General features: G+C 35.0%; 1 protein-coding gene across 1 annotated transcript in view; it reads right to left on the minus strand.

Annotated features, from left to right (window-relative positions):
* The window catches only part of Chs2 (Chitin synthase 2), an 85,755-nt gene extending 60,394 nt beyond the window's left edge, over window positions 1-25,361 (minus strand). Inside the window, 2 exon segments of the mRNA XM_070112207.1 lie at window positions 24,894-25,132; window positions 25,194-25,361. Of these exon segments, the coding sequence (XP_069968308.1) occupies window positions 24,894-25,132; window positions 25,194-25,243 (289 nt within the window). The 5' untranslated portion in view covers window positions 25,244-25,361.
* Window positions 25,362-26,714: the final 1,353 nt, after the last annotated feature.

Here is a 26,714-nt window from a genome sequence, read left to right on the forward strand (position 1 = left end):
TTTATGCCCTCTTGTGCATAGTTCGCATGTCGCATGTTTATTATGCTCGGATTTGAGCGATTACGTTTTGTAAAAGCTTCTGTTTAATTTGCTTGGGGCCTATTGAAGCCTCACTTTATGCCAAGTTGAACAATTTTTGTTTTAATTAGTTTTTTTTCTACCCTTTCAGTGATTTCGTACAGGGTAGTTAGAAAATTCACTCATTCCACTTTGGGCACTTCTTTCGGGATAAGAACGATTGTTCTCTTAGAAGTAAGGATTTTTCTGCTAATGCGGCAGTTCATATGTTTACCAGTATTGAAGTTTGATAAATTCTGCACTTGTTTCCTTTTGAATTTTTGGCAAGTTCACTAATATCATTATTTGCTTATCGCCACCTCAAGGTGGATGCCTGAACTTGCCACTTGGCGTTCAATTTTGTGGTAGATCTGAAACGTCAGGTTCTACTATGGCGGCGTGAAGACGTGTCTAAAAATTGTCGATTCAGTCAGTCTTGAACCGGTAAAGATGAAAATCTAGTGTAGTATCTTTTAACCAGTCACTTTCTGAAATAAATTTAGAAACCTGTGCGTGCAGCTCCTGCAGGTATAGTTTGATTTTTTTCGTCATTATCCATTTGTGTTATATTATTGGGTGTATGCATTAATTCGTGCGGTTTTTTTACGAAAATTTAGACTTTATTGTGAAAAAATTGTTATACATTTAATGTTCAAAGTATTGCCCATCGGAAGCTATGATGTTTGCCCATCTTTCTGGCAGTTTGTGGGTCCCATCCCAAAAGAACTTCTCCGGCTTGGAGGTCAAAAAAGAATCAATCCAATTTCTGATACCCTGTTCTGAAGAGAAGCGTACTCCGGTGAGGGCATTCTGCATTGATCTGAACAAGTGGTAATCGGAAGGTGCTATGTCTGGGCTATAAGGCGGGTGAGGTAGAACTTCCCACCCACAGTTTTCCAAATAGTTTTTAACTGGCCTTGCAACATGTGGCCGAGCGTTGTCATGATGAAAAATTATTGATTCGTGTCTGGTCGCATATTCTGGTCGTTTTTCCGCGATGGCCTTTTTCAAACGAATCAATTGTTTTGGTAGAGGTCCCCATTGATCGTCTGACCCGATTTCAATAGCTCATAATAGAGCACACCCTTGTGGTCCCACCAAATACATAGCATAACCTTAGCAGCATGGATATTCGGCTTTGCCGTGGATGTTGATGGTTGGCCGGGCTTCACATACGATTTCTTGCGCTTTGGGTTATCATAATGAATCCATTTTTCATCGCCAGTGACAATCCGATGCAAAAACGACTTCTTTTGGTGGCGTTGAAGCAACATTTCCGACATGCAGAATCGACGTTCGACGTCTCTTGGCTTTAATTCATAATGCACCCAATTTCCAAGCTTCTGGATGAATCCTAATGATTTTAATCGTCTGGAAACGGTTGTTTGATCAACTCCTAATACTTTTGCAAGTTCTTCTTGCGTCTGGCATGCATCTGCGTCGAGCAATGTCTCCAATTCTTTGTCTTGAAATTTTTTTGGCTGTCCGGGTCGTTCTTCATCGTTTAAGTCGAAATTGCCACTTTTAAACCGTGCAAAGCACTTTTTGCATTCGGCTAAAGCATGGTCACCATAAACGTCCAGTAAAATACGATGGCTTTCGGCAGCACTTTTCTTCATGTTAAAATAATGAAACAATTTATATCTACTGAAAACGACGCGAAATGGCAGTACCTTTGAAATGAATATAGCACAGATGAATACGACGCGAAATAATACTAGTAGAGCCCTCTCTTAGAAAACCGCACGAATTAATGCATATACATATGCGTCAAAGTTGATTAAAATTTTGTCAGTGTAAAGTGATTTAAATGCAGCGATAAATAATTAATTTAGATCAAATACCATTTTAGGGGTAGGCGGAAAATGTGCCAATGTGGACTTTGAATATATGTGTATACAGATAAGTACGTACAAAATTAATAAGTGTCCTGAACGGGTTATTATTATTTTTTTTACAAATTATTTAAAATTTTAATAATTTAGTAGTAAGGCAAAAGGATTAGACTAATTCTGTCCCATATTGCATGAAAATGTTATTATAACCAAAGTGAAAAAAATTTAATCTCTATAATCGCAAATATTTGGGCGATTCGGCTACGTGACACTTAGAGTGTGTTACATATTTCCTTTGTATGTTGGGATGGTGATCTCACATTTTGCACATATGCATAATATCCGCTTAATAGTTTCAATGAAATACTGAAGTCAGGAATTTCCTAAACCACCAGAATATATTGAATACCCGCTACTAATATTTTCAAGGCTAAATTTATAACAGGATTTTCCTAATCTTTCGGGAAGTATTAAAAACCCATACTTTTTTTATCCCATATTTTTTTCTATTTATTATCAAAAATTCTTGAATTATTTACGATTCTTGTTTTAAATAAAATGATATTCGAACTGAATCCATTGCGGCTAATATAATATAAATAAACATGAAAGCATCATCTCATCATTCATCTCAAAAGGAACGTTACCATTTTTAATAAAATTTATTTATGTATATATTATACAAGTATTATTACATGTAATACCGCTAAATGTTATCAAAAATTTTAATTAAATATTTTTGAGTATCTTAATTTTTTCCCGATTCACAATTTTTTCAAATATTTCTTTTGTTCTATGCATACATATTTGCATATTACATACAAAAAATAGATAACGAAATTCAAATTTCCTAACATATCGTATATATTCACTTGAAACTGGGAGCTGCTGCAACCATGAAAAGAATTTCAAAATAAAAAAACAAGAACACAATGCATGCCGGGTTGGGCGACAAAAGAGTCCGTGGGTGAAATGGGACATACTCGTATAATATAATATATATATATTGCGCTTGACAATTATACATATTTATATGATTTGCAAATATGTGTATATGAATGCCTGTATTGTGCAGGTTGCAGGTTTTCTCTCTATATCTTTTTTTTATATTTTATATTTGTAATTTTGCTTTTGCGTACTAATTTAATGCAATCCTGCTTATTGCTTTACTAATCATATGGACTATTGCTGGAAAATTTGCAAGTAAATACTTGAATTTTTTTTGTAGTTTTTTATTATTGTAAATTGGTCTGTTTTGATAACACAATTGTAGGCTTATAGGCATTAATTTATTACGCTTAATGATTAAATACATACAATTAGCGACAAAAATCTACGTACGACCCATATTTTTTATGTCTTGCTGAATGTAAAACTAATAGGGAAAAGGTAAAGATGCATTTAATTGCATTTTTATTAGGAAATAAAAAAAAATTAATCCATTACAAGCATAAATCTGTTCACAAAAAACTATAAAGCATGATTGACAAAAGTCTACGTACTACTAGCATTTTAGTATAAAAAACTTCAAGAAGGCACAAAACCTTGAAGATTAATAGTTTGTGGGGCAAGCATAGGCATCTATAACTACTTGTAAGCATCTAGACATTGAAGAAACTAAACAAGCTGAACGGGTGTTATTTGTTGCCGATTCTCCTGCAGTTCCTCTCTTAGTGTTTTCGCACTTGTAATAACATGTTTTCTCACCTTGCGCCTTAAAATCTCCCAAACATGCTCAATAACATTTCAATCAGGGCTCTGTGGTGGTGCATTAAATACAATTGTACAAAAATGTACAGCATAGTAAAACAGACATTGCTTTATGATGTGGGCCGTGTGCTTCGGATCGTTATCCTGCTGTAAGAGCCAACTCCTACCAAGATTCAGTTTATCCACGTGTACTTTTAAATTTTTTTCTAATATATTCTTATATTGATATCGATTCATGATCCCTTCCACAAAACTAAGTTTCCTACTCCAGATGCAATCACAGCTTTTTTCACCTAACGGTTGTTTGTATCACCTAAAACTAATCGAGTTAGATATAGCGTTTCATGTATATTATATAAATGATCAGGATGAAGAGACGAATTTAAACCCGGGTGAATGCCTGTCCGTCCGTCCGTCTGTGCAAGCTGTAACTTGAGTAAAAATTGAGATGAAACTTGGTACACATGTTTCTCGGTACCGTAAGATGATTGGTATTGCAGATGGGCGTAATCGGTCCACTGCCACGCCCAAAAAACGCCATTAATCAAAAACAAATAAATTACCATAACTTAGCTTCACAATAAGATACAATATGGAGATTTTGTACAGAGGATCACATAAGGGAAAAGCATCTGCAGTTTAAAAACTACTTAAAGAGCGATAAATCAAGCACTAAACACGCCAGAAACTTTAACTTTTATCTCTGGGTTGGTATAAGATGACTTTATAGGAACCACGTTCAAAATTAGATATTGGGTGTGGCACCGCCCTTTTTAGGTGAAAACCAATATCTTGGGATATACTTAACCGATTTCACCCAAATTCCATAATATTTCTTTATATTTTTAGGTTATAGTGTGAAAATGGGGGAAATCGGATTACAACCACGCCTATTTCCCATATAACGCCATTTTAAATTCCATCTGATTTTTTCACTTTCCAGTATGCAAATCAAGCAATAATGATTATATCGACGTAAAACTTTGCATGAACAATACGTTTAAAGTATGCCACCTTCTGACCAACAATTGTCTAAATCGAACTAAAGCTGTTCAGACCCTTGGTACTGAATATGTGGACCCCAGTGCCTATAGTTGACTTTTTACCGAAAATATCGGTCAGCATAGAACAAGGCGGCAAGATCCACAAATAAATCTCAAACGAGTATACCATTTGACTTTGCGAGAGTATAAAATTTTCGGTTACATTCGAACTTAGCCTTTCCTTACTTGTTTTTTATAGTTTCCTATTAAAAATATGACTCAAACAAAACTGCATCATTTTTCAACAAGACATCAAAAATATGGGTCGTACGTAGACTTTTGTCTCTCACTGTATATGTTTATATATTATACCAAACTGTTTTCGGTTTTTCCGTAAAGTAAATCCGAAAATTAAAACAGTTTGATAACCGTATTAAATTGTTAAACGGATTTGTTATAACAGGTTATATAGTGTTATATACGATATAAACATGTAATTTTTACATACCTACATAAGTATGTGCATATAAGAATTAAAAAATTTAATCGATACAACTCACTTTATCTTCCCTCAAGGGTTTTTTGGGGGGATGTATGTTTGTGTGTGTATGAGATTTTATCACCAATTACTGTTCTCCTCTTCTAATAGTTTCCTTCTGACTGACATCTTCTACAAGTTGTTATTTCTATGTATACATACGTATGTATATGTTTTTTAATCCTCGCCAGGTTTTTTGTTTTTATTTATGTTTTGTAGTTAGGTGCTTTGTTTCCAAGCCCGATTTTTGTTCTTTGTTATTTTATATAGTTTCATTTTTCACTTTTTCTTTATATACATACAAATATACATTATATTCTTTATATATATACATATGTATATAATAATGCACTCTGTTTTGTTTAGTAACTTTTATTTTAATTCATGTGTTATGTATGTAAGTTAACAGCAGCCTCCGCACTACACTGAAGTGTAACTTTAATCAAAATTACATCTTTTGGATTCCCATCAAGTTTATGCAGCTACGCAATTGAAATCAATATTTACATAACGAATCTATATCTTCTTTGTTCTTTATTTTGATAATAAAGCCTTGTTTTTTTATAAATAGAAACGATTAGAAATTTTATCACAAAGCATTTAGACAAGGTTATTAATGATTAAGAATCGTAAATATATAAATATAACTACTTATGGAAATAAGGACAGATTTTGATTTTGATCTCCACTAAAACTGAATGGACGTGTGTTACATTGAAGTCCGCGTGTTCCCTAGTCAAGGAAGTTAATTGGCGCCCAACGTGGGGCCACGTTTTAGTATTAACGCGGTCTTGTACCCGAACCCAAGGCAACATAAAAAAATTTATATATAATAAAAAATGCGAAAACTAATTGCGAACATTTACTAACCGGAAAACTTAATAAAAAATAAAAAATAAAATTATCAAAAGTAATTTACAATGGTGGCTTTCATAGTGCTAAGTGCAAAAAATATTAACAAACGATAATAACAATTTTGTGAGTTATAAGCAACTGTAAATGAACAAACTATTATACTCTCTGTGGAATGCGTTATTGCGAGAGCATAAAAATATTGAAAAAAAAACTACTTCAAACTCAAGTATATTTACAATAGGGGAAAACAAAACCCCTATCATCAGTAAAGAATTAATCAACAAAGAGAGAGACAAGCCAGACAAAGGAACGAAGCCATACACTTACTGTAGCATATTTTTGTAAACTATTTATTTAAAAATGGTTGTTATTATTATTATAACAAATGAGGAATTAGTATACAGCGACTATTGTAAGGGCTTAATTCAGTGATTCTGAATAGCACACCCTCCAGAAAAAAAATCACCCTTTTCTAGAAAGGTTAAAATAACACAAAAAAAAAGCAAAACCAACATGATAATACCTTCTGCTCAACGTAAAACGAGACTTTATCCATAACTCGACAAGGACATGACATATGGCCATACTTTTTTTTGCTTAGGTTGGCAGGACTGTCACATGTTTACATGTCAAATTTGAGCTCGATCTGTCACATAGTTTTTTTTTTAAGGCACTATAAACAAGTCAACCTCGAGTGTGTTTTTCGAATTTTACTATGGAAATTAACGTTGAGCAAAAAGTGTTTGTTTGAAATTTTGTTATTCCAATGGAATAAGTGTGACGGACGCAATGAAAATGTTGCATAAGGCATATGGGGAGTCTTGCCTATCACGTGCATCAAGGACGGCCGTACATCGCTGCAGAACTTGCCCCATGATCGTCGTCCAGCAACGTCAATAAACGAAGAAAACGTCGAAAAAGTAAAGAAAATTGTGTTGGAAAATCGTCGTGTGACTGAAAGAGAGATAGCTAGTGAGCTCAACATATCAAATGGATCCGCTCATAGCATTATTCACGATGTTTTGGACATGAGACGTGTGTCTGCTCGACTTGTTCCAAAATCCAGCTCATACGTCTCGTCTTGTACGCGATTATTTGACCAAAAACAACGTAAATATTGTTCCGCAAGCACCGTATTCACCCGACATGGCACCATGTGACTTTTTTCATTTCCCTAAACTCAAATTGCCGCTTCGTGGAAAGCATTTTCAGTCTATTGAAGTCATAAAAGAGAATTCGAAGAAGGAACTGAAAGCCATACCCAAAGCGGCCTACCAGAAGTGTTAGGAAGATTGGAAAAAAAGGTGGCATATGTGTATCGCCTGTAATGGTGACTATTTTAAAGGGGATAAAATAAATATTGAAGAATAATTAACCGTTTTTGTTGTTTGGGCCAGTCTCGTTTATATTTGAGCAGAAGTACATAAATTCAGAATTGTACAGCCAATGAATTAAAATTGCAAATTTAACAAGTAAGGAAGGGCTAAGTTCGGATGTAACAGAACATTTTATACTCTCGCAAAGTCAAATGGTATACTTGTTTTAGATTTCTTTGTGGATCTTGCCGCCTTGTTCTTGTTGACCGATATTATCCGTAAAAAGTCAACTATAGGCACTGGGGTCCACATATTCAGTACCTAGTGGCTTGAACAGTTTTGGTTCAATTAAGATAATTTTTAGTCACAAGGTGGCATATTTTAAACGTATTATTTTCGCAAAGTTTTACGCCGATATAATCATTGTTGCTGGGTTTGCATTCTGGAAAGTGAAAAAATCAGATGGAATTTAAAATGATGTTATATGGAAAATACGCGTATTTGTAGTCCGTGTTAAAGATGAAGATACAGAGATAAAAATTGAATGTCTCTGGCTTGTTTAGTGCTTGATTTATCGCGCTTTTAGTAGTTTTTAACAGTACCAACCCGATTTTACCCATCGACACCGTCCATAGAGATGCTAAAAGAATTTGTTCCCAGTGAATTTTGTTATTATAGCTTCAGTAGTATAGGAGATACGCACATTAAACTTTTTAGAGGGCGGGACCACGCCCACTTTAAAAAAAATTTAAACTGCAGATGCTCCTTCCTAATGTGATCCTGTATACTAAATAAGAGTCTTGTATCTTATTGTGGAGCTTAGTTATGGTAATTTATTTATTTTTGGTTAATGGCGTTTTGTGGGCGTGGCAGTGATCCGATTACGCCCATCTGCAATACCAATCGTCTTACGGTACCACGAAACATGTGTACCAAGTTTCATAAAGATATCTAAATTTAACTCAAGTTGCAGCTTGCACGGACGGACAGACAGCCTAACGGACACACAGTCACCCGGATTTGCACTCGTCTCTTCATCCTGATCATTTATATATATATATAACCCTATATCTAATTCGATTAGTTTTAGGTGATACAAACATCCGTTAAGTGAACAAAACTATTATACTATTTAGCAACATGTTGCGAGAGTATAAAAAAATAAGACAAAATGGCTAACGGAGACGCTTTGACCATAGACTTAATAACTCGTATTGTTGCAGATAGGAATATAGCTTTACGTGAGGAAGTAGAGCAATTACGCTCACAAATAGTAGTGAATACTATAGTAGGGCTACTGATTTTCAAACACAAATAATAAACGACAATATAGTATGCCAAAGAGTCATTGGACATTATTAAATCATTACCTGAATTTGCTGGTATGATGAATTCATTTGTTAGTTGGAGGAAGGCAAGCCATAACGCAATGAGTCTATACGGGAAGAGAAGTATAAACTACTTAGCTGCCCTCATAGATCTTAGAAATGAAATAATATATGATACAAACGATGCATTGACGAACCATGGAACGGTTCTTAATTTCGATGCACTTTTATCCCGTCTGAATTCTGCATATGCGGGCAAACGTCCTATCCACATTATTGAACAGGAACTAAGTACATACATATGTATCGTAAGACAGGGTGTAATCTCAGTTGTAGCATACTTCAAACTAGTATATATAAAATTTACTCTACTAATAAATAAAACAATTCTGACACACAGATATGGACCAATGTGTATGTATTTTTATAACAGGACTAAATACCCATTAAGGGACATAATATTTTCTCTAAATCCGCCAGATTTACCTGAATCAGGAACTTGAATCAAATAACCAAAGAGCTCGCTTTGCACAGAAATTTGCGTACGACGGGAACAAACCGAAGCAAATATTAGGTGTAGTGAAAACAAATTTATTATTTTTCCCGAATTCCCATCTGCGAATCGCAACCAAATCGACCCATTTTTGAAGCGGTTGGTGACTGGCGATGAACAGTGGATCACTTACGACCATGTCAAGCGAAAACGGTCGTGGTCGAAACGCGGTGAGCCGGCAGAAAGTGTGGAAAAGCCAGGTTTCGCTGTGTGTTTGGTGCGATTGGCAGGGAATTATCTGCTTGTTTGAGCTGCTCCTATGTGGCGAAAATCTTAACTCAGAACTGTCCTGTCAACACTTTGACCGTCTGCAGGTTACAATCTGCAGAAGCGGCCAACTTTGGCGAATAGGAGAGGAATTGGCACCAAGTGATTGCCGACGGTTCCTGTCCATGGCTAGCAATTTTGCTGGTGAAGAATTCGCTTCAAGAGAGACGTGTGAAAATCGAATGTCTCAATTTTCTGCCAATAGGAACGAAGGCTTCTATGAGAGAGACGTCATAAAATTACCCTTAAAATGGTAACACATTATTGAACAAAACGGCGCATATTTCACCTAAGTCGGATCATTTTAACTATTGTAATTAAAGCCTTCAATTTTATGCAAAAGTAATAAATAATAATTTTTACTGCACCTAATATATACAAATAATAATTTACGATTTCCTCAAAGAAACAACCCCTCTAATAACAATATACGTTACAACTTTCCAAAGCAGGAACCAATGGACATAGAACCATCTGTATCTAGAGTTTATAACAGAAATTTTAATCGAAGCATAAAACCAGTACAAATGTTTAGGTTAATATGGCTCACAGCCAAGAAGCACATAGGATAAAGCGACTAAGATAAAGTACCGTAGCTAAAAACAGTGAATGGCTGTTCCATTATCAAATATTACCACATTATAACCTTGTTTGGGGTTAGGCAGATTTACTTCGAAATAAAAAGCTTAGAATCTGACCTCCTTCTAGAGTATAATTTCCTTAAAAATATTGAGGCACACATCGATGTGTCCAATGGGAAAATTTGTTATGTGGAACACAATAATATCGAAAGAGTTGCAAAATCAATATATATTAAAAATAAAGAACAGGAAGATTCCACAAATCGAGCCGAAGGTAACAACGGCTAAAATAAAAAAAAAATTATTAAAAATAAGGAACAGGGAGTCTCCACAAATCGAGCCGAAGGTAATAACGGCGAAAATAGGAAATATATTTAAAATAACAAACAGAAAGATTACAAAAATCAAACAAAAGGTAATAACAAAAAACTACAAAAATTATTAAAAATAAGGAACAGGAAGATTCCACAAATCGAGCCGAAGGTAATAATGGCAAAAATTAATAAAAATAAGGAACAGGGGGTTTTCACAAATCGAGCCGAAGGAAATATTGGCAAAAATAAGCAATATATTTGAAATAAGGAACAGACAGATTCCACAAATCAAGCAGAAGGTAATAACCGCCAAAAATTAAGGAACATAAAGTTTCCATACAGCTAACAGAGAATTTTGGCAATAACAATATATTGAAAATATATGTTTTATTTCAAGGACAAAAAGACCTTGAAAAATTAAATGAACAATTGCTACTCAGTAATGAGTAAAAATGGATCGGATACGTCAAATATTAACGGTTTTTATTTGATAAAAAAAACTCCGACATTTTGACAAATAATAATTAGAATGAGCATCTCTTTAATTATATATCCTATATAAAGGACAAAATTGCCCAAACACATTCTGGCATTAATACAAGCATCTCATTCATGACGAATGTAAAAGCAGAAATAAGATTGAAAAGTGAGGATCCGAGATGGAGCAGATAATATCCATATCCCTTATCTGTAAATTCGTTTATTAATGAGGAAATTAACAAAATGATTAATGAAAATATCTTGAGGCCTAGTCGGAGCCCATATAATTCATAATTTCATCAAATTTTAATGTCAAGTAATCTAAGCAAACTAAAAAAAAGCCGACATAAAAATTTCACTAAAAAAAATCGTAATTTTTTGTAAAGGAAATAAAATTTTTTTTATATATGATAGCTCATGATGTTATCAAAACAGATCCTAAAATAATACAGTTATTTTTAAATTATCCAATTTCTGAAAATATGCTAGAACTAAAAGGATTTTTGGGAATTACTGGAAATTACCGCGAATTCGGAAAAAACTATGCAACAATCGCAAAGCCACTGACGAGATATTTGTCTGCGGAAAATGGTAAAGTTTCAAACAAACATGTTAAGAAAATTTAAAATAAATATAGATCAAAATGGCCATGCAGCATTTGATTAACTAAAGAAACATTTGGCGTCGGAAATGGAATTGACGCAATCAAACTAAGACTTTTGTATTAACCACACATGCATACAATATTGCAATAGCCGCTATGCTTTCACAAGAAGGTAAGCCGATAACTTTCATTTCAAAAACTCTCAATAAAACAGAAATAAATTATGTCAGAAATGAAAAAATAGTATACGATATTTGGCTAAATGAGCCTACGTCGTCCCGAAAACATACACGCCAACACTCCTAACACAATCTACACATCAACTAACACAATCTACATCACACATCAGCAACATTCGAAATAATTCCGATCTCTTTGCGCAACGTAAATGTATAAAATCGCTATCTCCGCTACCAACCGTCAACACTTTCTGGGCTTAAAACCGTGGTATTAATCTTTATCAAAAAAAGTGTTAAACCAATCAAAAATTTGTGAAAATTAACATTTAATAAAAAAGGTAAAGAACATTTTAATTTAAACCTTAAAAAAGGTGTTTTGTGGAAAAAATGGAAGAAATAATGTCATTGGTGAGTGCTAACATTATAGCATAAGTATTCATGGTCCTTCGAGCCTAAACGAAAGGCACTATAATTTACGTCCAAGACACAAAATTTGGTGGCAAAAAACAAAAAGTTTAAACACAAACCTACCAAAGATACAGTGAAGTGAAGTATAGTGGAAAACAAAATAATATACATAAACATTTACAAAACTACTAAGGAAGAGTGCAGTGACTCAAAAAAAAACAAAAATATATATATAAATAACCAAAGCGCAGTGCAGTGCTGGAAAAATATCCATACTCGTATATATACATATTATATAAAGAAAAAGTGCGTGTAGCCCAAAACATAAAGACAATAACAAATACAAAAGGGTTTAAACAAACATAAATTCACACAAACGGGCGCGAAATACTAAAGCACCTAAATACAACAACATAAATAAAAACAACTTAAGCGGGCGCGAATTTAAAACAAACGATAATAAACAAAAACAACAATCACTATAACCAAGCTCAACTGGAAGCGGAGAAAAAGGAATTGACAACAAAGGAATACACACACGTACATACATATATATTATCCCCTCAAAAAACCCTTGAGGGAGCATAAAGTGAGTCGTATCGTTTCCTATTATTTTATTTTATCGTGCATATATGTATGTAAAAATTACAGTTTTATATATATAGAACCTGTAATAACAAATACGTTTACCAAAAAAAAAAAAACGGTTACCAAACTGTCTCAGTTTCGAGTTTTTTTTTGCAGGAAAAACCGAACACAGTCTGGTATAATATATATTTCAAAAAACATACTTATATATTAAAACAAAAACAAAAATTAATATTACCTTATTGCCTAACTACAAGCTTACCTTTGTGTATTCAAACACACAAATTAACAAACACAAAAAACAAATTCAAGTATATACTTGCACATTTCTCCCGCAATACCCCTTATTAACAATAAGCAGGATTGCATAAGCTAAGTAAGCAAAGGCACAAGTATAAATCAAAATTCTAATATAAAAAACAAAAAGAAGAAAACAAACAAAAGCATATGCATATTTGCTTACATCTTATACCTATATATATTTTTGATATACATATTTACATACCAAAACATAATTGTACATAAATACAAAGTGCATACGGGAACATACCTGCACATTATTCACTTCGCTTTCGCGCTCTCCTTGAACATACATATTTATACATACGGCATATAATCTATGCATATGCTTATATACCCTATATAAATTGGGTCAATTTCATATTGAAAATTTACAATATAAAAAGTTGTAAAATTACATAAAAAATAAAACAATAAACGTTGTGGTAAAATTAACACTACTACAATTGCTTGTAGATATTAAAAATTTTAAAATAATAAATAATTTATTAAAAACAAAAATAAACATATTTTCAAAGTCCACATTGGCATACATCCCGCAATACCCCTTGTAACAAACAAGCAGGATTGCGTACATAAAAAACTAAAAGCACATTGATCTCTTCAACGAGCTCTCAATTGCATTAGAGAATATACATACATACGCTCAAACAATCCGTGCATACTTATGTACAAAGTGTATTGATCTCTTAAACGAGCTCTCAATTTCACGAGCACATAAATATATACTAACAAGTCCGTGTATTAGGGTGTACCTAAATACATCAACATAAGGACATAATAAGTATTATTAAATTAAAAGTGCCATTCTTAATAACTAAATTAAGAAAATTTAAATTACGCTCACAAATATATATTTAAAATAATATACAAATTAAAAAATTATTTCGCAAGTAAATATTTATCTAGTCCGAAAAAAATCGTATATACGAAAATAGTATTCGGTATTAATTATCATTTATTGCTGCATTTAAATCAGTTTACACTGAGAAAATTTTAATTAACTTTGACACATATAGTAATAAATAACAAAACAAAAATGGTTAATGACGATAAAAATCAAATTACACCTGCAGAAGCTACACGCGCAAGACAGGTTACCACAAAGCACATAAAAAGCAAAAATATTTGTGTTGCCAAATTCATTTCCGAGAGTGACAGATTAACACGATACTACACTCGATTTTCATCTTCACCGATTCAAGACATCTCTGAATCGTTATTGGAAATAAAAAAAAACAAAATATTGACAATTTTTGGACTCATGACGCCATTGTAGATTATGATAATTCAGATCTACCACACGATTTTAAATCATCAGCTTACGCACTATACGAAAACTGCTTAGACCAGTACGAAGCTACAAAAGCTATGATCTCCGATCAACTAAAGCTAATAAAAGCAATTGCACCTACTCCACATCAGCGAGTAGAGCTGCCACAAGTCCAAAGTCAAGAGGCAAGTTCGGGCATCCATCTCGAGGTGCCCGCATGTGACACAGAAATATTTTATGGAGGTTATGAAGAATGGCCGTCCTTCCGGGACATGTTCACTGCCGTATACATCAACCATCCAAAATTATCAAAAGCGCAAAAATTGTATCACCTCCGATACAAAACTAAAGGTCAAGCAGGCGTCATAGTAAAACAGTTCGCACTAAATGACGATAATTTCAATCTGGCTTGGGAAGCTCTTAAATCAAGATTCGAAAACGAAAGAATATTGGTCGATAAACAAATATCGATATTAATGAACTTGCCAAAAATTCAAAGGGAAACTAGTGAAGAATTTATCAAACTTCAATCCACTGTTTCAAATTGTTTGTCGGTTTTATCGACACAAAATATTCCCACAGACAGCTGGGATCCAATACTGGTAAACATATGCACTGCCGCATTACCAGAAAAATCATTACTTCTATGGGAACAATCGCTCTCATCACGAAGAAAATGCCCCACGTGGCAACAAATGAAAGATTTCCTAACTACCCAATATGAAATCGCAGAAAGGGTAGATAAAAAAATGGTCAGAACGAAACCCGTTCAACATGACCTAAATAGAAGCTTCCACAGACCCCAAGCCAGTAGCAACAGCAATTTAAATAGAAGCTTCTTCAAAAATCAAACGTTCACATCCGAACAGTACAAGCAAACGTCATGCGAACTATGTACAGGGGGGCATAAGCTCAAATCTTGCGAGAGATTCAAAAAGATGAATATTTTCGATCGAAACAATTTTATAAAAACGAAAAGACTTTGTCCAAATTGCCTATCACATGCACATACACTTAAAGAGTGCGAAAGCAAATTTAATTGCGTTTATTGTCATAAACGACATCATTCAATGCTACATTACAGCACATTTTCCAGCTCAGCCCCAAACAGCGCAAATATAAAAAGAGCCACGGGTTTAGTTGCAACAGCAAATCCCGAAGTGCGAAATCCCGATAATTGCCAAGAAGCACCATGCTGCTCAAAGGCATTAAAAACCCAAACGCTACACAGCGAAATTCAAAGTAGAGTACTACTACCAACAGCAGTCGTCTCCATCGAACACCGAGGAGAGCTGTTTAAACTTAGGGCCTTAATAGACCAAGGATCACAACGATCCTTCATAGCGTCTAGGGCTCAAAATAGGCTACAACTGCCAACAAAACTAGCCAATTTTGAAATCACGGGAATGGGCGGAAGAGTAGTCCAAAACTCAAATAAAATCTGCCCCATTACCCTAATTCCCCCCCAAGCGGATAAGCACATACAAGCAGAAGCTATAGTCTTACCGCAACTTACAAATATGCTTCCAGGCTATCACATAAATAGCAAGCATTGGCAAAAGGTTTCACACCTAAAGCTAGCAGATCCCAACTGCAACACTCCCGCTCAAATAGACCTTCTATTAGGCAGCGATCTCATACCACAGATAATACTCGAAGGTATTGAGAAAATTTCAAATACACTTCTGGCACAAAATACTATTTTCGGTTGGATCCTAAGTGGACTAGTTCCGGAACCAGTTACAACCATGACTACTCAGGTTGAGGAAATCTCAAACAAATACCTCAATTCACAATTAAAGAAATTTCGGGAGCTAGAAGAGCTCCCCCCTATATCAATTACAACCCCAGAAGATCAGTATTGTGAAGACTTTTACAAAGCCACAACTACTAGATCAGATAATGGTCGGTACGTCGTACGACTACCACTAAAACAACAATTTCCCAACACAATCGCCTTAGGTCACTCTCGCACCTCTGCAATACAGCAGTTTCAAAGTATGGAAAAAAACCTACTTAAAAAAGGCGAACTCAAACCAGTATATGATGGTGTGTTGGAAGAATATCTCCATTTAGACCACATGGAGGAAATAAGCCCATGCGAAAATATCATCAACGGCAAATACTACTCATTTTATTTGCCGCACCATGCAGTAGTAAAGCCAGACAAAAAAACAACTAAAGTAAGAGTTGTCTTTAATGCATCAAGATCCACTAGCTCGGGGAATTCCCTAAATGATATTCTATTTACGGGACCCACGCTCCAACCAGATTTAATGCTCCTCATATTAAATTGGCGTATATTCAAATACGTATTTAACGGAGACGTCGAAAAAATGTATAGGCAAATAGTCGTACATAAAGACGATCAAGATTTTCAGCGAATTATTTTCCGAAAATCTCCCAATAGTCCACTCCGCGACTATAAATTAAAAACAGTTACCTTTGGCGTCAACTGTGCTCCATATCTAGCCATTCGCACACTGCACGAATTGGCAGAAAACACCAAGTCAGAATTTCCTCTGGCAACCCAGGTGTTAAAAACATAAACGTATGTAGACGATATCTTGTCTGGAAGTCACAGTCTTCCACAAGCATACGAGTCACTATCACAAGTGATACAAGCCCTAAATACCGCAGGGTTTCCGTTGAAAAAGATAACGGCGAACCACCCTAATATTCTAAAAAATATACCACATGAAAATTTGTTAGATACTAATTTCCTTAAATTCGAAAAGGAAAGTACAACAAAAACTCTGGGGATCCAATGGAATGCAATATCTGACCAGTTTTCATACACTACAGAGTCAATATCTGCATTATCTGCCATAACAAAGCGGCAAATTCTATCCTCTGTGGCGAAACTTTTCGACCCCGCAGGATGGCTTTCGCCAGTTATGATACAAGCCAAAATTCTAATACAAGAATTATGGTTAGATGGAACCGACTGGGACGAACAAGTAAAACCACTGCGTTTAGAAAAGTGGTCCCAGTTTGCGAGCAATCTAAATGATATCTCACAGATACAAATCCCACGTTGGGTAAATTATGCCCCAGAGCACAAAGTCGAACTACACGGCTTCTGTGACGCCTCTGAACTATATATGTTCGCACACAAAGCGACAATGCGACCACATGCCACTTACTAGTAGCAAAAGCAAAAGTGGCTCCTTTAAAAACAATAAGTCTACCACGACTTGAATTATGTGGAGCGCTACTACTAGCCAAACTCGTGTCCATCGTACAAACGCATTTAAACATGGCACAATACAAACTATATCTGTGGTCCGATTCTGAAATCGTACTCGCCTGGTTAGAAAAACCACCACATGCATGGAAGACGTATATTTCCAATCGAACGTCTCAAATCCTTGACCTAGTAGGATCAGCCACTTGGCGACATGTAGGCAGTGCTGACAATCCTGCTGATCTAGGTACAAGAGGATGCAAACCCCTGCATCTTGCCACCACCACCCTCTGGTGGAATGGCCCCCGATGGTTAACAGAATCTCCCGATTCTTGGCCACAATCGCCCATGCGCAATATAATTGCCCCAGAAAGTCGAAAAATCGACTCCTTTCATGCAACATCGGATGATACTGACATCCTTGAGCGATTCTCAGCGTACCCCCGAGCCCTCAGAGTAGTTGCATACATGATCAAATTTATAGAGCAACTCAAAACTAAAGTTAACGGAACACCTCCAATATACCCTCAATGCGATACATTAACGCACCTACACTTACAAAAAGCAAAAGGCGCTCTTATCGCATCTACTCAAACTCGCTACTTCAGCCGAGAAATATCATTGCTAAAAGATTCGAAGCCAATCGATAAAAAGAGCTCACTTTTAGTACTAAATCCATTTCTGGACACAAAGGGTTTGCTTCGTGCGAATGGTCGGCTTGTCAACTCCAGCCTGACATACAACGAACGACATCCTATAATCATACCAGAAAAAGCACGGCTTGCCACATTATATCTGCATTATGTCCACATACTGATGCTACACGCTGAGCACCGCCTCATGCAACAAATAGTCCGCCAAGAGTTTTATATTCCCCGTCTTAAGCCTCAAATAAAGAAGTGCATTTACATGTGCAAAGTTTGCACAACGTACAAGCAAAAAATGCGAACGCAGATAATGGCAGCACTTCCACCTGAACGCTGCAACTTTGCTCTGCCCTTCACAACAACAGGTGTCGATTTTGCTGGGCCTTTCCAGATAAAGGCTTCAATGTTAAGATCTCCCACTTTAATGAAAGGTTATGTGGCAGTTTTTGTTTGTTTTACGACAAAGGCTGTTCACCTTGAGCTATGTACAAATCCGACGACAGAGGCTTTTCTCGCGGCATTCGCTCGCTTCGTCGGACGGCGTGGTTTTCCTTCAAAAATTATGAGTGACAACGGCAAAACGTTTATTGGAGCCAAAAGAGCCACTGAGAAACAGTTTGTGGACTTTATCCAACAAGTCTCACCTGAGATTGTACAGAAGTACGCACCCCAAGGCATTAATTGGCAGTTCATCCCCCCAAACGCTCCTCATATGGGTGGTTTATGGGAATCAGCTGTAAAAAGCTTCAAATCCCACTTCAAAAAAGTAGCTGGAAACTACAAGTTTAATTATGAAGAATTCTCGACCTTATTAATTCGAATTGAAGCCGTACTCAATTCACGGCCAATCACAATCCTCTCGCAAGATCCCTCCGATTTCACCGCCCTAACTCCTGGGCATTTTCTCAAAGGAGCACCCATTCTGGCCATACCTGAGCCAGACGTGGAGTCGCTATCCTTATTAAACCGATGGGAAAGGATCAAAATTCTCCATCACAATTTTAGTCGCCGCTGGAAAGGAGATTATCTAAAGGACCTCCACAAGAGGTACCGCTGGAAAGCTCCAGAAAAGGCGCCGAAGCTTGGAGATTGCGTGCTAGTACACGATGATTGTCTCCCCCCTACTGAATGGCGGCTTGGCCGCATAGAAAACCTTTACCATGGTTCCGATGGTCACATCCGAGTAGTCGATCTCCGTACGCAAACCGGAACATTAACGAGACCGCTCGTAAAACTATGCTTTTTACCCACCGCCGATAATACCGAACAAACGTAAATAATAACCCGATAAGAACCAAAAACCGCTAAAATTAATAAATCAAAAAAAAAAAACCTAAATCCGGTAAAAGGTCGGTCGACAAAACGACCCATTTATGCCACTTAACGTGGCCCAAATTTCCAACTCAATCATGCGACAAACTTATAATCTAAATAACTTTTTCCCATATAGATCATTATGGACGGAAATGCACCAACACCAACGCCAGCAATACGTTCGGCCGTTAATGTGCCACGCCCTGGGGCAAATCCTGCACCCCGAACTACGGCTACCACAGCCCCTCCAATCGCTCCTCGTAGTGGCACGCGGCCACTAACCCCGTCATCCTCGCTGTCTGCGGAGCAGCATCGCCTCCGATGCCCGCTATGTCGTCGCCCACACCGCTTGCAACATTGCGGCATATTTAAAGGTATGCCACCAGTCCAACGACAGCAAATCGCCCAGGCGCATGGCCACTGCCTGAATTGTCTGGCGCACACCCATGCAACAACCGCATGTGAGTCAAGGGGCCATTGTCAGATGTGCGGTGAGCAGCATCACACACTCCTTCACCGCACCGCGAGGCGCGACAGTGGTCGACTAACTGAATCCCACCGCCGCGGCGTAGTCAGGCGACTCCCCAGACACACATCAGCACGACCTCGCCGTTTGGCCCCCCCTCCGGAGCCGCGTTCCTGGCGCCCACGCAACGAAGCAATTACGCGCCGTGGCCAGCTTCGGCTACCACCCCGCCGTGCCACTGGGCTGAGCAGCGTCGTATACACGCTGCAACAACTTCAGCGTATGCTAGGCTAATATTCGCCTAGGTGGCCGGGATGGCTAAATGAGCCTACGTCGTCCCGAAAACATACACGCCAACACTCCTAACACAATCTACACATCAACTAACACAATCTACATCACACATCAGCAACATTCGAAATAATTCCGATCTCTTTGCGCAACGTAAATGTATAAAATCGCTATCTCCGCTACCAACCGTCAACACTTTCTCGGCTTAAACCGTGGTATTAATCTTTATCAAAAAAAGTGTTAAACCAATAAAAAATTTGTAAAAATTAACATTTAATAAAAAAGGTAAAGAACATTTTAATTTAAACCTTAAAAAAGGTGTTTTGTGGAAAAAATGGAAGATATAATGTCATTGGTGAGTGCTAACATTATAGCATAAGTATTCAATATTATATGGGCATTAAAAAACCTTCGGAATTATCTATATGGTATAAAGAATCTAGAAATCTAACCCTAACACACAAAAGAAAAGTTGCTACGCATTTATAGACGAATTTGCTTCGAAATTCATATACCAACCAGGAAAAACTAACATTGTAGCGGACGCACTATCGCGTCTTGAATTATATAACATTTCCGATGATTTCCAAATCGAGAAATGACAACATTCAGCACAAAGTAGTGAAAGCAAACACAGAAATAATAATGTGTAAGAATTGCTTTACGATCCATGAGTTGATCGAAACCTTTGGAAATAAAAAACACTTAATATGATACAGTGGAAAACTTATTAACCATTTTGAAAGAATTTATTTGACCAAATTTGGTAGCAGCAATTAATAGTGCAGTGAAAGATTTGCTTAAGGTCCAGCGGCCTTTGAAAGTGACGTTTCCAAATAAATTTATTTATACAAAACTTTTCCCAATGGATATTGTAAATAGAGAAAATCATTTTGGAATAATAAAACAAACCCATAATGGAGCCCATCGAAATCATGTAGAAAATATTAAGCAAATAGAAAAATTGTATTTTTGGACCGAAATGCGAAGACAAATGAAACAATATGTACGAAACTATGTAACATGTAACAAAAATAAATATGATCGTTATCCGAGAATAATAACGATGGGCGAAGCCCCAATTCCAAAACACGTAGGTGAACAGATTCAGCTAGATATAGGTATGTTATGCTCAAAAATTAAAATTCATTACATGTAAAGATGCCTGTTGAAATTTTCTAATATTGAAACACATAAAAGACAAGTCAAATATTGAAAAAAATGTATTAGAATTGCTCCAATCATCCAGATGTAGAACGAATTACTTTGGATAATGAGCTATGCTTCACAACACATCAATTTAATGCAAAGACTAATAATAGAAACTTATTTAGTTAGTATAACCAATGGACAAATAGAAAGAGTTCATTCTACAATATTCGCAATAGCACCATGTCTTATGGAAGAATATAATTTAGTGAGCGACATAGAAACAATATTACGAGACACTCAATAATTAAATTTAAAAATACATTCAGTAACCAAATTCAAATCTACAGACGTTTTTCACAGTAAATCAAAACATGAAAAATTACCATATAACATAAAACAAGCGCATGAGAAACGCTAACGTTCCCAAATAAACATACAAGTAGAATAGAAAAACAATATCACCCTGGAGAAATTATTTTTGAAAAAGTAATAGGAGAAAGAAACAAATTAAAATTTATTAGATGTAAAAAACAGCAAGTAAAGGAAAATTTAGGCGATAAAATAATAACTTATAATAATAAAAGAATCCTCTTATCAATTACCAACATCCGGTTTTCATCACTATCCGTATTTGACAGTATTTATTACTCAACGCAAAAAATAACTTTAATATATTTGTTATTATCAAGCACGACTTTTAAGACGATCTTTAATAATTTATCTGATCTCATAGCGCTCCTTGGAACCTTAATATTCATCAATAATTGTTTATGATAGGGACAAGTTAATTGTTATTACTAATATCTTAGTATAATGTATGTGAACTCAAAGTAATTTTTTTACATACCCACAAAATTGCAAATCAAACTACCTTACCATAATTCGCAATGATAACTTCGATAGTACGGCAGTTCCAAGAACTACAACAAAAACAGAAACATATGTTAACAACTTGAATAATTTAAAAAGCCATCCTAACTTCGTCCAACTCGCTGCCGATCCTGTCTCTCTTCTTGACGGGTGATCTTGAAAAGTGTCCCATAGAGGTAGATTTTCTGTTTTGCAATTTAAAATTTTCTTAAGATTGAAAAACTTTTTTCTCTATAAATGTACCGATTTTTAATATACCCATCATTATTAGAATCTGTTGTGTCTATTCATAACTATGAGCTTTCTTTATGAACGCCTATTTTTCTACTATATTTGATTTACAATATGTACAAACATTTGCACAAAATAACTCTCTCGTTCAACAATTAAGAGAACACTATTTATCAATTCTCCATTAATTATTATCAGACGCAATGATAGTATTCTATTGTAAAATGATCACTACATAATTTTTATTGACAAAGAAATCAATATTTGCAGTTGCGATATATGCTAAGAAGAAGCAGAACTACACACCAGAAAAAAGCGTTTCTTTAAACACTGCTTAAAGCCTTTTAATATAAATTTTATTAGTGAAAACAAGTATTTAAAGGTACGCTCCTATAGATCAAAACGGTCTAATAATTCATTTATGATCTATTCCCCCATTCTTGATTTATCTATTTTATATGAGCTAATTAATGCTTCTGACCTATATTCATTATTAAACACCAAATATATTTTTTTTGAATTTTCAAAAAAATTGGTTGGGCAGATCTATTATTCTATCTATCTATTTGTACAATAAATTTTAAAACTTTAACATTCAAAAAAATTATTTTGGTGGAAAAAATTCAAAATGTAACAAAAGAAAACTGCACCAAACGCCTAAAATTGGGGTTTTCTGGTTACCACCACCAACAAGAAGATGATCATCTCGGTATAGTATTCGTGTATATATGTATTCAATTATTTGTTTTTGTCAATAATATTTGATACATACATATTAATTTAAGGGATTCAATGCGAGCGAAGGTGGAGGAAAAGCTAGTATATAATAATTCTATATCTATGTTGATTATTTTACAAACCACCGTTGGGTGAACAAAACCAATATACTCTGCGGCAACATTTTGCGAGAGTTATAAAATCAATAAATGTTCATTTAATTACATTATTACTTGTATATAGTCAATTCACGGAGTGCAACGTTTCGGTAAAAAAAATCATAAAAATCCAGAGGAGGCAATATTTAGCGGAAAAAATGTGAGCTTAAATGGGAAAATTGGAAGTATTTAAAAACAGTAGATGATTACCAGATCTTAATGTACATTTTATTTTAACAGAAATATTTTCGACCATTGTTATACGAATGCTATACACTATGCAAGGGGTTAGTGAAATATAAAAGTAAAATAAGCAAAAATTAATTGGAAAAAATAAAAATAAGGAAATAAAATTCAGGTATAGCCGAACTTTTTATAATTTGAACAAAAAAACACAAAAACAAAGGGGGAAATGTTTCAGCTGTTGCAAAACTTTATACTAAAAAATGTTACGAAATATTTCAACACAATCCGAATGGATTGCGTTATTGGTCGCAGACTTCCTTAGTTTCATATATTTTGCATACCTAAAACATTAATATTAAGATCAACCTAATTAACTTAAATGAGGTATAAGTGATATAAACTCAATCAAAGGATCTAAATTTAATATATGGTTCGAATATTTATTGTCGGGTCCTTGAAAAGTTGCATTCTGATTTCGATCATTTTTGGGCGTAAGATGAAATACTTGGAAGGCATTATTTGTGCAAAGTTATATTCTGATAAGAAATGATCGAAAGAAGACATCGGACAACCGACTCGCTTCTAATCGGATGAAATTGGGTTATGGGTAGTAGCCTTGGCGTATAATAGAAATGTTTTGATAACCTCACATACTAAATTTGGTTGAAACTGGGCAAATAGTTCCTGATATATAGGATTTCACCAAAAGGTGGGCGGTACCATACCCCTTCTCCAATTTTATTTATTCTGTGAGTTATAGCTCTTTTAGTAGTTTTCAACATAACCGTTATATGAGAAGTAGGCGTGGTTATTATCTAATTTTATCCACTTTCACAGTGTATGAAGAAATGTTAAAAAATACTTATTTTCAGAAAGTTTGCTTGATTTAGATTCAACGGTTTGGGAGATATGTATATAAAACTAATACACCACGGAACAGGTGTCCGATGTTTTATTAGATACCTTAATTTTTACATATGTAAATGTGATTAAACATAAGTTATTGTAATACACACTCAAACACTTATAAAAAACCTCATGACTGACAACGGTCAGTCTGGCAACTTACATGCTCCGAAAGTTGAAAGTTAATCCGATTTGAACATATGTATAGTCCCATGTATTCTAATCAATAAGATACATATTGAGCTTACAAAATTTCATTCATATTTGATAGGTATTTCACTGAACTTCTATATACATTGGCTAGTATTACTAGTATTAGTTGCATTTTAAACTCATCTGTTTTTATCTTTATCTTATCAATTACCAACATCCGGCTTTTATCACTATCCGTATTTGACAGTGTTTATTAGTCAACGCAAAAACTTAATATATTTGTTATTATTACGCAAGAATTTTAAGAATATCTGAAATAGTTTCTCTCATAGCTCTCCTTGAAACCTTTCGTATTCATTAATAATTGTTAATGATAGGGCAAGTTAATTATTATTATTAATATCTTAGTAGAATGTGTATGAACTCAAAGTAATTTTTTTACATACCTACAATATTGCAAATCTTCACATGCGCATTTGCTCGAAATTGCCTTACCATCGTTAACAATGATAACTTCGATATTACGGCAGTTCCAAGAACCACAATAAAAACAAACACATATGTTAGCAACTTAAATAATTTTAAAAGCCATCCTAACTTCGACCAACTCGCTGCCGATCCTGTCACTCTTCTTGACGGGGGATCTTGAAAAGTGTCCCATAGAGGTGTCTTATCCTTGGATTTTCTGTTTTGCAATTTAAAATTTTCTTAAGTGGATTGAAAAATCTTTTTCTCTATAAATATACCGATTTTTAATATAGCCATCATCATTAGAATCTGTAGTGTGTCTATTCATAACTTTGAGCTTTCTTTATGTACACCTATTTTGCTTTTATATTTGATTGACAATGTGTACAAACGTTTGCTCAAAATGACTTTCACGTTCAACATTTAAGGAAACACTATTCTTCAATTCTCCATTAATTATTATCAGACGCATTGATAATATTGTTCAATGATCACTACATATCATTTTATTGATAAAGAAATCAATATTTGCAGTTGCGATAAATGCTAAGAAGCAGAACTACAGACGAGAAAAAAAAACAACAGTACAACTCACACAAATGGACGAAGATGGCAATAATGAACTGAGGAGCAAATAAATAAGATTTTAGCAGCCAAAGTTAGCTATTGAAAGAGATAACTTTTGTGGGGCAAAGTACAGCAACAATAAATTCGAGCACTGCAACAGCGGTATTTTTCTATCTCAAAACCGTAGGTTGCTTTGAGATTATATATCTAGCCTGAAATTTGGATGAGCTCTAGGTCACGAGTATGGTGCATTGATTTTTATAAGCTAAAATTAGTGAGTTTGTTAATATTAGGTGTAGTAAAAAAAAATCCATTATTTTTCCAATAGATGGCGTTATTTATCTGTATCGCGCGTTGTATAAGTCCGATCGATTTCGGACTAAAAAAGTTTTTCTGACGGTTTTGTGATTAGTTGATTTACCTATTTTGTTAGAAAGCGCATCGTAGACACTAGCAAAGAAAAAATACGCTTTATTTTATAGTTTTTCTTTGACAAGGGCAAAAACGCAAGCCAAGCGGATGAAAATGTGAATAGCGTTTATGGTCCTAATACTGTAGTAGCCAATCATGCGCAATTTTGGTTTCGTCGATTCCGTTCCGGTAATTTCGATGTCAAAGATGCACCACGCTCTGGAAGACCAATTATCGAAAAAATGGATTAAAAAAATCGATCAAATAATGGAAATCGCCGTGTCCAAACATCTATTACGATTGTCCAAGACCTAAACATTGCACAAAACACCGTTTGGAACCATTTGAATAGGGCTGGATACGAAAAGTAATAATTAAAGCATTCAATTTCATGCAAAAATAATTTATTTATTTTTACTCCACATAATGTAACATTTTCTCTATACAAATAAATAAATAATATACCATTTTCTCTATAAAAAATAAATGGACAACAAATTTTTTCAATTTAATTCTAACTTTCAGCGGGCTGTATACATATTAAACAAATTTTCATGTGAATTATGATAGCTAAAAAAATATAGAAATGTAGAAATTAAACTTTATTAATTTTTCTGCCGAAAACTGCATAAATAGTGGTCCCCCCTTAGTGTCATTGGATTAACCCTACCATCAATCGTTTCTAAAGAGAATTTAGGTTTGGGGAATTGTAGTAATGGCGCAGGTTCTGGCAATGAAAAACATAAATTAAAATCACTAGTATGGTTTACCGGCTGTTCACAATATTCTACGCACTTTCCAGTAATATCGACCGGAGTTTG

The sequence above is a fragment of the Bactrocera oleae genome, chromosome 6, assembly GCF_042242935.1.
Source record: "Bactrocera oleae isolate idBacOlea1 chromosome 6, idBacOlea1, whole genome shotgun sequence".
Classification (NCBI taxonomy): domain Eukaryota; kingdom Metazoa; phylum Arthropoda; class Insecta; order Diptera; family Tephritidae; genus Bactrocera; species Bactrocera oleae.